The sequence below is a fragment of the Taudactylus pleione genome, unplaced genomic scaffold, assembly GCF_031769625.1.
Source record: "Taudactylus pleione unplaced genomic scaffold, aTauple2 ptg001015l, whole genome shotgun sequence".
NCBI lineage: Eukaryota > Metazoa > Chordata > Amphibia > Anura > Myobatrachidae > Taudactylus > Taudactylus pleione.
In genome coordinates, this window is record NW_028285416.1 from 95,001 (window position 1) to 108,366 (window position 13,366).

The 13,366-nt window shown below is 49.1% G+C and overlaps 1 protein-coding gene across 2 annotated transcripts in view; it reads left to right on the plus strand.

Moving 5' to 3' along the window:
* Window positions 1-13,366, plus strand: part of LOC148454288 (talin-1) — a 185,895-nt gene that overhangs the window by 66,820 nt on the left and 105,709 nt on the right. For both annotated transcript variants that reach the window (XM_088461090.1, XM_088461091.1), the window contains 3 exons: window positions 10,209-10,348; window positions 11,640-11,733; window positions 12,366-12,455. In XM_088461090.1, the coding sequence (XP_088317216.1) occupies window positions 10,209-10,348; window positions 11,640-11,733; window positions 12,366-12,455 (324 nt within the window). The remainder of the gene's footprint in view (window positions 1-10,208; window positions 10,349-11,639; window positions 11,734-12,365; window positions 12,456-13,366) is intronic.

The window sequence follows — 13,366 nt, forward strand, 5'->3', positions numbered from 1 at the left end:
TGTGTAGTGTATATATGTGTGTGTGTAGTGTATATATGTGTGTGTGTGTGTAGTGTATATATGTGTGTGTGTGTAGTGTATATATGTGTGTGTATGTAGTGTATATATGTGTGTGTGTATGTAGTGTATATATGTGTGTGTGTGTATGTAGTGTATATATGTGTGTGTGTGTGTGTAGTGTATATATGTGTGTGTGTAGTGTATATATGTGTGTGTAGTGTATATATGTGTGTGTGTGTGTAGTGTATATATGTGTGTGTGTATGTGTGTGTATGTAGTGTATATATGTGTGTGTGTATGTAGTGTATATATGTGTGTGTGTTTGTGTATGTAGTGTATATATATGTGTATGTAGTGTATATATATATGTGTGTATGTAGTGTATATATATGTGTGTGTGTGTATGTAGTGTATATATATGTGTGTGTGTGTATGTAGTGTATATAAGTGTGTGTGTGTAGTGTATATATGTGTGTGTGTGTAGTGTATATATGTGTGTGTGTAGTGTATATATGTGTGTGTGTGTGTAGTGTATATGTGTGTGTGTGTAGTGTATATATGTGTGTGTATGTAGTGTATATATGTGTGTGTGTATGTAGTGTATATATGTGTGTGTGTGTATGTAGTGTATATATGTGTGTGTGTGTGTGTAGTGTATATATGTGTGTGTGTAGTGTATATATGTGTGTGTAGTGTATATATGTGTGTGTGTGTGTAGTGTATATATGTGTGTGTGTATGTGTATTATGTGTGTGTGTAGTGTATATATGTGTGTGTGTGTGTAGTGTATATATGTGTGTGTGTATGTAGTGTATATATGTGTGTGTATGTAGTGTATATATATGTGTGTGTATGTAGTGTATATATGTGTGTGTGTGTGTAGTGTATATATGTGTGTGTGTATGTAGTGTATATATATATGTGTGTGTGTATGTAGTGTATATATATGTGTGTATGTAGTGTATATATGTGTGTATGTAGTGTATATATATGTGGTGTGTATGTAGTGTATATATGTGTGTGTGTATGTAGTGTATATGTGTGTGTGTGTGTAGTGTATATGTGTGTGTGTGTAGTGTATATATGTGTGTGTGTGTATGTAGTGTATATATGTGTGTGTATGTAGTGTATATATGTGTGTGTGTGTAGTGTATATATGTGTGTGTGTGTAGTGTATATATGTGTGTGTGTGTAGTGTATATATGTGTGTGTGTGTAGTGTATATATGTGTGTGTGTGTATGTAGTGTATATATGTGTGTGTGTATGTAGTGTATATGTGTGTGTATGTAGTGTATATATGTGTGTGTGTATGTAGTGTATATATGTGTGTGTAGTGTATATGTGTGTGTGTGTATGTAGTGTATATGTGTGTGTGTATGTAGTGTATATATATGTGTGTGTGTGTATGTAGTGTATATATATGTGTGTGTGTGTATGTAGTGTATACATGTGTGTGTGTGTGTATGTAGTGTATACATGTGTGTGTGTGTGTATGTAGTGTATATGTGTGTGTGTATGTAGTGTATATATGTGTGTGTAGTGTATATATGTGTGTGTGTATGTAGTGTATATATGTGTGTGTGTATGTAGTGTATATATGTGTGTGTGTGTATGTAGTGTATATATATGTGTGTGTGTATGTAGTGTATATATGTGTGTGTATGTAGTGTATATATATGTGTGTGTGTGTATGTAGTGTATATATGTGTGTGTGTATGTAGTGTATATATGTGTGTGTGTATGTAGTGTATATATGTGTGTGTGTATGTAGTGTATATATGTGTGTGTGTATGTAGTGTATATATATGTGTGTGTGTGTATGTAGTGTATATATGTGTGTATGTAGTGTATATATGTGTGTGTATGTAGTGTATATGTGTGTGTGTATGTAGTGTATATATGTGTGTGTATGTAGTGTATATATGTGTGTGTATGTAGTGTATATATATGTGTGTGTGTGTATGTAGTGTATATATATGTGTGTGTGTATGTAGTGTATATATGTGTGTGTGTATGTAGTGTATATATGTGTGTGTGTATGTAGTGTATATATGTGTGTGTGTATGTAGTGTATATATGTGTGTGTGTAGTGTATATATATATATATGTGTGTGTGTGTATGTAGTGTATATATGTGTGTGTGTGTGTGTATGTAGTGTATATATATGTGTGTGTGTGTATGTAGTGTATATATGTGTGTGTGTATGTAGTGTATATATGTGTGTGTGTAGTGTATATAGATATGTGTGTGTGTAGTGTATATAGATATGTGTGTGTGTGTATGTAGTGTATATATGTGTGTGTGTATGTAGTGTATATATGTGTGTGTGTGTGTGTGTATGTAGTGTATATATGTGTGTGTGTATGTAGTGTATATATGTGTGTGTGTGTATGTAGTGTATATATGTGTGTGTGTAGTGTATATATGTGTGTGTGTGTAGTGTATATATGTGTGTGTGTATGTAGTGTATATATGTGTGTGTGTATGTAGTGTATATATGTGTGTGTGTGTAGTGTATATATATGTGTGTGTATGTAGTGTATATATGTGTGTGTGTGTGTAGTGTATATATGTGTGTGTGTATGTAGTGTATATATATGTGTGTGTGTGTGTGTGTAGTGTATATATGTGTGTGTGTATGTAGTGTATATATGTGTGTGTATGGTGTATATATATGTGTGTGTGTGTGTATGTAGTGTATATATGTGTGTGTGTGTAGTGTATATATGTGTGTGTGTGTAGTGTATATATGTGTGTGTGTATGTAGTGTATATATATGTGTGTGTGTGTATGTAGTGTATATATATATGTGTGTGTGTGTATGTAGTGTATATATGTGTGTATGTAGTGTATATATATGTGTGTGTGTGTGTGTATGTAGTGTATATATGTGTGTGTGTATGTAGTGTATATATGTGTGTGTGTGTAGTGTATATATGTGTGTGTGTAGTGTATCTGTGTGTGTGTGTATGTAGTGTATATGTGTGTGTGTGTGTATGTAGTGTATATATGTGTGTGTGTGTATGTAGTGTATATATGTGTGTGTGTGTGTATGTAGTGTATATATGTGTGTGTGTGTATGTAGTGTATATATGTGTGTGTGTATGTAGTGTGTGTGTGTGTATGTAGTGTATATATGTGTGTGTGTATGTAGTGTATATATGTGTGTGTGTGTGTAGTGTATATATGTGTGTGTGTGTGTAGTGTATATATGTGTGTGTGTAGTGTATATATGTGTGTGTAGTGTATATATGTGTGTGTAGTGTATATATGTGTGTGTGTAGTGTATATATGTGTGTGTGTAGTGTATATATGTGTGTGTAGTGTATATATGTGTGTGTGTGTAGTGTATATATGTGTGTGTAGTGTATATATGTGTGTGTGTGTAGTGTATATATGTGTGTGTGTGTATGTAGTGTATATATATATATGTGTGTGTATGTAGTGTATATATGTGTGTGTGTATGTAGTGTATATATATGTGTGTGTGTATGTAGTGTATATATATGTGTGTGTGTGTATGTAGTGTATATGTGTGTGTGTGTGTGTATGTAGTGTATATGTGTGTGTGTGTATGTAGTGTATTTATATGTGTGTGTATGTAGTGTATATATGTGTGTGTGTGTATGTAGTGTATATATATGTGTGTGTGTGTGTATGTAGTGTATATATATGTGTGTGTGTGTATGTAGTGTATATATATATGTGTGTGTGTGTATGTAGTGTATATATATGTGTGTGTGTGTGTATGTAGTGTATATGTGTGTGTGTGTATGGAGTGTATTTATATGTGTGTGTGTATGTAGTGTATATATATGTGTGTGTGTGTGTATGTAGTGTATATATGTGTGTGTGTGTGTATGTAGTGTATATATATATGTGTGTGTGTGTATGTAGTGTATATATATGTGTGTGTGTGTGTATGTAGTGTATTTATATGTGTGTGTATGTAGTGTATATATGTGTGTGTGTATGTAGTGTATATATATGTGTGTGTGTATGTAGTGTATATATATGTGTGTGTGTATGTAGTGTATATATGTGTGTGTGTGTGTATGTAGTGTATATGTATGTGTGTGTATGTAGTGTATATATGTGTGTGTGTGTATGTAGTGTATATATATGTGTGTGTGTGTGTGTGTATGTAGTGTATATTTCTACTTCAGGGTCCATAGGGTTCCACAGGACACCTTGGGGTATAGATGTGACGTCAGTCGCAGGGCACCAAAGAGTTAAGCTTTCAGCCTCCCAGGATGCACTAGGTCCCCCTCCTATACCCCGCCCCCGGGCCAAGGCACCTCAGTTTAGTTTGGTGCCCGGCCAGAGTCGGGTGCACCTGTTGGAGTGGGGGCTAGAAGAGCCCCTGAAGCTTTTTCTTCATGCAGCTGTGTCTGCACATCTGGATGAACAGCATGGACAGTCAGTCCTGACGTCCATGCTGTCTTCCCTACACCCCGCCGGTACCAGAACGCCGGTACTGATCCGGGGATGCTGGTGGGCGTCTGGGGTCACAGCTAGCGGTGACCCCAGATGCTCCGGACCATGGCCGGATTCAAGGGGGACAGAGGTAAGCAGCGGGGTCCCGCAGTGGGTCCCCGCTGATCACATGGTCCTAAGTCCCCAGGCAGGGGGCTCCCTGGGGACTGGCTGCAGCGTGGAGCCAGGCGACCAACCTGCGCTTCCACTACCCCCTGGGACAGCGGACCGCAGCAGAGCGGTAGCGCTGCGGCGTCCCAGGGGTTAAATGCATGCCAGGGGAGCGCGCCTTCCCTGTCTCACAGCCGGCGCCTCCCCCGCTGCACACAGCCCTCTCTGCACTGTGCTGACTGGTCCTGTGTCAGCGCTCCTCCCCCAGGCCAGCTTCTCTCTGCTCCTCGGCGGCCATCTTCTCTGCAACGCATGGTGAACGCTGCTGGAAGTCTGGAAGGAAGCATCGTGGTCTGGGTCCCCCCGCATACCTCTCCTCCGCTGTGGCTCAGGTCTGTGTATGCAGCACTATGTCCTACCAGGCCCTGTGTCTGTGTAGTTGAGTGATCAGCGCTGTTAGTGCAGGAATTGTTATTTTTCTGCATTGTATGTGACTGTGCTAGCGCTGCTACCTGTAACTTTTTTTCTAAACTGTCAGCTTTATACTGTCCCTGTTTTTTCTGCTAAGCCCTTGTGGTGCGGTGCTGCAGGGTGGTCTCTCGACTCTTAAATATACAATTGGTGAGAGGGGTCACATACGTGGTGCCATCATGTCTGAAAGTGATTTTCCCCTCCGGCTACAGTGTACCACGTGCAAAGTACCGTTAGCGGAGGGGGAGGGTAGCGCGGAGGGCCTTTGCCGGCAGTGTTTGTCCATGGCGCGGCCTATTACGGTTACAGCACCGGTACAGGAGCCGCCCTGGGCTTGTTTCGCTCAGGCGTTAACAGCTTTAGTGGGCCAGTTAGCTCCGCAGCCCGCGTTTACTCCGATGGGTTTGTCCCAGCAGTCTGTGGTGTCGTCACCCATGCAGGGGTTCCCACGACAATTGGTGGTACCCCACAGTCTCCCTATTTCCCCGCTCCCGGGTTCTCAGGAGCCAGCGTGGGTTAACTCCCTGACGAGTTCTGTACAGCACTTGTCGGATGTGTTGCAAGGGGAGTCTGTGATGCGGCCTCATAAAAGGCCGGTGGCGTCTCTGTCCGCTCCTTATGAGGATGACGAAGGGACGTCTGATGATGGGGAGATTCTGGATCCTTACGATCAGGAACCTTTCCATACTAAGGACGCTGATGCTAAGTCCAAAGTATATATTCCTGGACTTATTCGGGCGGTCCGCACAGCCTTAGTGATTGAGGACGAAGTTCCCCCAGCGGCTAAATCTAAGTATGCCTTTTTCAAAGATGTGAAGGGCGATGCCACAGTCTTTCCTCTTTCGGGTCAGTTGGTGGACCATTTAGAGGAGGCGTGGAAACAACCTGGCAAAAGATACCAGCCGCAGAGACGCCTGGCGGTGGCTTATCCGTTCGCGGATAATTATTTTGCTAAGTGTGAATCCCCTCCACAGGTGGATTCTCACGTGACCCGTCTTGTCCGTAGTGCCACATTGCCGATGCCATCCATGTCCTCCCTTAAGGATGCTACGGACCGCAAGGTAGAAATCTGCCTGAAGTCCGCTTATTCCCTTGCAGGGGGGGCAGCACGGCCGGCTATGGCCATTTGCTGGGTTGCCAGAGCGATGGAGCGCTGGGCGGATTCATTAGAGGCTTCTTTTGAATCCGACTGTCCGGCCGAACAGGCGGAGTTGATTGGCAATCTCCGTGATTCGGCCACCTACATCAACGAGGCGGCTCTAGACATTAGTACTCTGGTGTCTAGAATTTCTTCAGCAGCGGTAGCTGCTCGTCGCACCTTGTGGCTACGATCCTGGAAGGCGGACGCAGATCCAAGAAAGGTCTGGAAGCGTTGCCGTTTACCGGAGAAGTTCTCTTCGGTCCGGATCTGGATAAGATTGTGGCCACGCTGGCGGCAGCCAAATCTGCTTGTCTCCCGTCGGCCGCTGCTCCTTCTGGTTCTGGACCATCGTCCTTTCGGTCATCTAGGGCCCAGGGCAGGCCCAAACCACAGTCGTTTCCTCGACAGGCTGGCCCTAAGAAATCGGTCAAGCCCCGGAAACAGGCATGGAGTACCAGACGTCCGGCCCCCAAGCCAGATGACAAGCCTGCGGCCTGACGGTCCGGGTCTCCCCTTGGGGGATCCCAGGGTGGGAGGCCGCCTGCTGCAGTTCTCCCGGTGTTGGTCGTTCACTACGACAGACACTTGGGTTCTGGAGGTGGTCTCTCACGGGTACGCCCTCTCCTTCCGGCACAGACCCCCGGCTCGATTCTTCACCACGGGTCTACCATCAGACCGGAACAAGGCTACGGAGCTGCGGAAGGTATTGCACACTATGCTCCAGGCTGGAGTTATAGTGCCTGTTCCATTCTCCCAGAGGGGCCAGGGTTTCTATTCAAATCTATTTTTGGTACAGAAACCCAATGGGTCATATCGTCCGATTCTCAACCTCAAAGCACTCAACAAGTCTTTGCGGGTCCCGAAGTTTCGGATGGAGACCCTACGGTCCATCATTCTGGCGCTGGAACCTGGGGACTACATGGTGTCATTGGACATACAGGACGCTATGGCGGTCATGGCGGCTTCTCTGCGGCTGCAAGGAGTCCGCATGTTGCCGTACTTGGACGACCTGTTATTGGTGGCAGGATCTCCAGAGCTCCTGTTACACCACTTGGACCTGACCATTGCACTGCTGCAACGGCACGGCTGGCTAATCAACTGGCAGAAGTCCACTCTAATCCCGTCTCGGAGGATTCTGCATCTTGGAGCCTTATTGGACTCGGGACAGCAAAGGATCTTCGTGACGGAGGACAAGATCTCTGCTTTACAGTCAAGGGTGCGCAGTTGTCTGCACAGCCGCCGGGTGTCCTTACACTCGGCGATGAGGTTACTGGGCTCCATGGTGTCGGTGTTCGACATGGTGGAATACGCCCAATTTCACTCCAGACCTCTGCAGCACCTGATCCTGTCCAAGTGGAACGGGCTGCCTCAGTCTCTGAAGTTCCAGACGATTGTGCTCACCCCGGAGTTTCGCCTGTCCCTTGCGTGGTGGTTAAAGACGACCCACCTCAACAAGGGACGTCCGTTCTGGGTTCCAAATTGGGTCCTGTTGACAACGGACGCCAGTCTTCGGGGCTGGGGAGCAGTTTCGGGTCCACACTTGTTCCAGGGCAGGTGGACACCGACAGAAGCGGAGCTTCCAATAAATATCTTGGAACTCCGTGCGGTCTTCAATGCTCTCCTGCAGGCACAGCGGTTTCTCCAGGGTCACCCGGTGCAGGTCCAGTCGGACAATGCTACCACCGTGGCCTACATAAACAGGCAAGGAGGAACTCGCAGTCGGGCGGCTCTCGTAGAGGTCTCTCGGATCCTGGTTTGGGCGGAGCGCAATCTTCCGGCCATATCAGCGGTCTTCATCCCGGGAGTGCTAAATTGGGAGGCGGACTTTCTAAGTCGCCAGGACGTTCATCCAGGGGAATGGTCCCTGCACCCGGACGTTTTTCGACTACTGGTGGACAGGTGGGGTCTTCCAGAAATCGACCTCATGGCGTCCCGGCACAACAACAAGTTGCCGGTGTACGGGTCTCGCACAAGAGACGAAGGGGCGTCTCTGGTGGATGCTCTGTCCGTCCGGTGGACGTTCAGGTTCGCATACCTGTTCCCTCCGGTCTCCCTTCTTCCACGGGTAATCCGGAAATTCAAACAGGAAGGAGGGACGCTCCTGTTGATAGCTCCCGCGTGGCCCAGACGGCACTGGTTCTCAGACCTTCAGGGTCTGTCCGTGGACAGTCCTCTGCGGTTGCCGCTACGACCGGACCTTCTGTCTCAGGGTCCTTGTCTTCACCCTGACCTGACTCGGCTGTCTTTGGCGGCGTGGCTGTTGAGACGGCCATGCTGAGGTCCTGGGGGTTTTCCAGCTCTGTGGTGCGTACCATGTTACGAGCTCGGAAACCGTCTTCCGCGAGGATATACCATCGCGTGTGGCATACGTTCTTCCAGTGGTGTCGACCGAGAGGTTATGCACCGCGGGAGTTTCGTCTGTCTCGGATTCTCGCCTTCCTGCAAGCGGGACTAGATCATGGGCTTCGCCTTGCTTCTTTGAAGGTACAGGTTTCGGCCCTATCTGTCTGGTTTCACCGTAGGATTGCTACAATCCCGGATGTGCGCACCTTTATGCAAGGTGTTATCCGTATTCAGCCGCCCTTTGTTCCACCTGTGGCGCCTTGGGATTTGGCTGTGGTCCTGAGGGCTCTCCAAGGACCGCCGTTTGAACCACTGGGCTCAGTGGATATTAAATGGCTAACAGCTAAGACTGTTTTCCTTCTGGCCGTTGCTTCAGCCAGACGTGTTTCTGAGTTAGGGGCTCTTTCTTGTAGACCCCCTTTCTTGGTTTTTCATGGGAACAGGGCAGTGCTCCGCACTCGGCCCGAGTTTCTTCCCAAAGTTGTTTCCCAGTTTCATGTTAACGAGGAAATAGTTGTTCCGGCCTTTAACTCACCGGGTCTTTCCGTGGGTGAGGCCTCTTTGGATGTTGTGCGGGCCTTAAGGACTTATGTTGACCGCACTTCTTTGTTTAGGAAGTCGGACGCTTTGTTGTCCTCTATGGCTTCTGTAAAAAGGGTTGGCCTGCTTCAAAGCAAACTTTGGCAGCCTGGATCCGTATGGCTATTTCTGAAGCTTATCTTCATGAAGGCCTACCGGTCCCTCCTTCTCTGAAGGCTCATTCCACTAGGTCTGTGGGTCCTTCGTGGGCAGCTCGACGTGGTGCCTCGGCAGTTCAGATCTGCAAGGCTGCTACGTGGTCTTCTGTCCATACCTTCGTGAGGTATTACAGGTTTGACACCTTCGCCCCTCAGGATGCTTCCTTCGGGCGGCGGATTCTCCTTTCTGCACAGGAGCGTCCCCACCCTTAAAGGATACTGCTTTGGGACATCCCCAAGGTATCCTGTGGATACCCTATGGACCCTGAAGTAGAAAATATGAGATATGGTAAGAACTTACCCTTGTTATCTCTATTTCTACGAAGTCCATAGGGTTCCACAGGACTCCCGCCCTGTCGCACCTGTGCTGCAGATGGGCTTTGCTCTGGTCACCGGTTTTCCGTCTCCCTCTGGTGAGAATGTGATTCTTGTATGTGTCCAGATCTTTGTTCTCTCTCTTCCTTCTCCTCCTCCGGCCTATGGCTTGGTAACTAACTGAGGTGCCTTGGCCCGGGGGCGGGGTATAGGAGGGGGACCTAGTGCATCCTGGGAGGCTGAAAGCTTAACTCTTTGGTGCCCTGCGACTGACGTCACACCTATACCCCAAGGTATCCTGTGGAACCCTATGGACTTCGTAGAAATAGAGATAACAAGGGTAAGTTCTTACCATATCTCATATTATGTGTGTGTATGTAGTGTGTATGTAGTGTATATATATATGTGTGTGTGTATGTAGTGTGTATATATGTGTGTGTGTATGTGTGTGTATGTAGTGTATATATGTGTGTGTGTATGTAGTGTATATATATGTGTGTGTGTGTGTGAGTAGTGTATGTGAATGTGTGTGTGTGTGTGTATATATATATATATATGTATTTATATTGGAATTAGGGTGCATCTGACACGATGATGTTCTCTGACTCGCAGAACAAGGAGGACCAAGCTCAGGTGGTGTCTAACCTGAAGAGCATCTCTCTGTCATCCAGTAAGCTGTTACTCGCTGCTAAAGCTCTGTCTGCAGATCCTGCTGCCCCCAACCTGAAGAACCAACTGGCAGCTGCAGCCAGGTACAGTAATGGGGGAAGGAAGGTGGGATTAACCCTCGTCCTTTCCAGAAAGAACTTGTCATATATAGCTACCCCTGGCCCAATGGGCGAGCTGAACCCCCCCTTCCTTCTCCCCTCTAGCCAACTGTTCTACCTAACCCCCCTCTCCTCCGGCCTGCCCCTTCTTCCTCCCCCTGGCCGATTGTGTGTTCTGTGCAGGCAACCCCTCTTTCCTCCGGCCCACTGTGCGGGCTAGCCTCCTCCCCCCTGGATGACTGTGCGCACTAGCCCTCCTCCCCCCTGGATGACTGCGGACTAGCCCTCCTCCCCCCTGGATGACTGTGCGGGCTAGCCCTCCTCCCCCCTGGCTGACTGTGCGGGCTAGCCCTCCTCCCCCCTGGCTGACTGTGCGGGTTAGCCCTCCTCCCCCCTGGCTGACTGTGCGGGCTAGCCCTCCTCCCCCCTGGCTGACTGTGCGGGCTAGCCCTCCTCCCCCCTGGCTGACTGTGCGGGCTAGCCCTCCTCCCCCCTGGCTGACTGTGCGGACTAGCCCTCCTCCCCTCTGGCTGACTGTGCGGACTAGCCCTCCTCCCCTCTGGATGACTGGGCGGGCTGGCCCCCCTCCCCCCTGCATGACTGTGCGGGCTAGCCTCCTCCCCCCTGGATGACTGTGCGGGCTGGGCCCTCCTCCCCCCTGGATGACTGTGCGGGCTGGGCCCTCCTCCCCCCTGGATGACTGTGCGGGCTAGCCCCCTTCCCCCCTGGATGACTGTGCGGGCTAGCCCCCTTCCCCCCTGGATGACTGTGCGGGCTAGCCCCCTTCCCCCCTGGATGACTGTGCGGGCTAGCCCCCTTCCCCCCTGGATGACTGTGCGGGCTAGCCCCCTTCCCCCCTGGATGACTGTGCGGGCTAGCCCTCCTCCCCCTGGATGACTGTGCGGACTAGCCCTCCTCCCCCCTGGATGACTGTGTGGGCTGGCCCCCCTCCCCCTGGATGACTGTGCGGGCTAGCCCCCCTCCCCCTGGATGACTGTGCGGGCTAGCCCCCCTCCCCCTGGATGACTGTGCGGGCTGGCCCCCCTCCCCCTGGATGACTGTGCGGGCTGGGCCCCCCTCCCCCCTGGATGACTGTGCGGACTAGCCCTCCTCCCCCCTGGATGACTGTGCGGGCTAGCCCTCCTCCCCCCTGGATGACTGTGCGGGCTAGCCCTCCTCCCCCCTGGATGACTCTGCGGGCTGGCCCCCCTCCCCCTGGATGACTGTGCCCCCCTAGGTTTGCGTACATTTACATGTTTCTATCTACATCTTGTAGGGCAGTGACTGACAGCATCAATCAGCTGATCACTGTGTGCACCCAGCAAGCCCCGGGGCAGAAGGAGTGTGACAATGCTCTGCGGGAGCTGGAGGTAATGTGCTGCCATGCTGAATGGACCATGTATATAGCATGTGTGTTATGTATGTAATACAGCACCATTTAATCCCGTTACAGCTGCATGAGTAGTACCAGCCCGTTCCCTGTATATCAGTAATGGGTTATAGAGAGAGCAGGAAGCTGTAGACCCCTGACCCCTATGGTAATAGACAAGGCCCCGTCTCCTTCTCTGCGTCCCTCGCAGCCACTTTATATATAGCTCATATTTCCATGTAATGATGTTTTAAGGTCCCTACGTAACTGAGAGGGATGTAGTCAGCCCAACCGCGGTATCCCGAAGGTAAGTATCGGGGGCTAGAGGAGGGTTAGAGTTACAGTTAGGCAGTAGGGGGAGGGGTTAGAGTTGGGCAGTAGGGGGAGGAGGGGTTAGAGTTGGGCAGTAGGGGGAGGAGGGGTTAGAGTTGGGCAGTAGGGGGAGGGAAGGGGTAGGTTAGAAAACAAAACTCTCAGTGCCGGGATTGTTTCGGTATTCTGACAGCTGGCATCCCATACCCAACCCAACTGAGATGTATGGGGGTCTATAGGTATCACATGTGACATCGCTGTTGTTTGTCTGAGGAGAATGGACATATTATAGGTTATTACACGCGGTTTATGTTATTACAGACGGTTCGAGAACTACTACAGAACCCGACGGAGCCAGTGAATGACCAGTCGTATTTCCACTGCCTGGACAGCGTCATGGAGAACTCTAAGGTGTGTTCTGTGTGTCTGCGATCTTCCTCATTCACTAATCCTGCAGCAACCAATCAGCAGGTAGCTTTCTGATTGGCTGCTGTAGTAAATGACTTTCACTATAGTGCGGTGTCCCTGCAGCGCGCGGTGCCTCATTACTCTGCGCCTCATCTCTGGGTGGTGTGAGGCCTTAGAATTTCCTCTTTCTTCAGGCTCCACAGGGAGACCTTGGGGTGTAGGTGATGGGAACCAAGCCGGGCACAATGCAGTTAAAGCTTTAGCTCCCTGGATGCACTGGGTCCACTCTCCCTATACCTCGCTCCCGAGCCAGAGGCACCTCAGTTTTAGTTGGTGCGCGGCCGGAGTCGGGTCACTAGTAACGTAGGGGGGCTGCTTAAATGTGGCCTCAAAAGCTACTTTCATTTTCTGATTTTATTAGTTTTTACTATCTTCAGAGTGCGCAGCAACAGACTGTCCATAGGACGTCTGTGCTGCCGCTCCGTCACGCCGCCAGTGCCGCAACGCCATTACTGATCTGGGGATCTCAGCAGGCCCCTAGGGTCTGCTAGCCGGGCCCCACGGGACATCCCGGACTGCGGCCGAACATACGGGGACAGGTAAGGTGGCGGTGACCCGCGTATTGGCAGTCATACCTCCGGTATCGGGACAAACCGGAGGTGCTGAGTGGTGACGCAGGCCTCCATACCCTGCGCTCCACTAGACCACCAGGGACATTATTGGTATGGGAACCAGCCTCCCAAGGGTTAATTGTCGGCCAGGGGAGACGGCTTACCGGTTTTAGCGGCTTCTCAGCTCAGCTTTCCTCTGCGCTCTGGCTGTGCTGAGCGGTTTCCTCCTGTGGCCACGCCCCCTCTGAGGTCACCGGCGGCCATGACTGGACAGTTGAATTTAGTGCCAATTTGCAGTGTGTG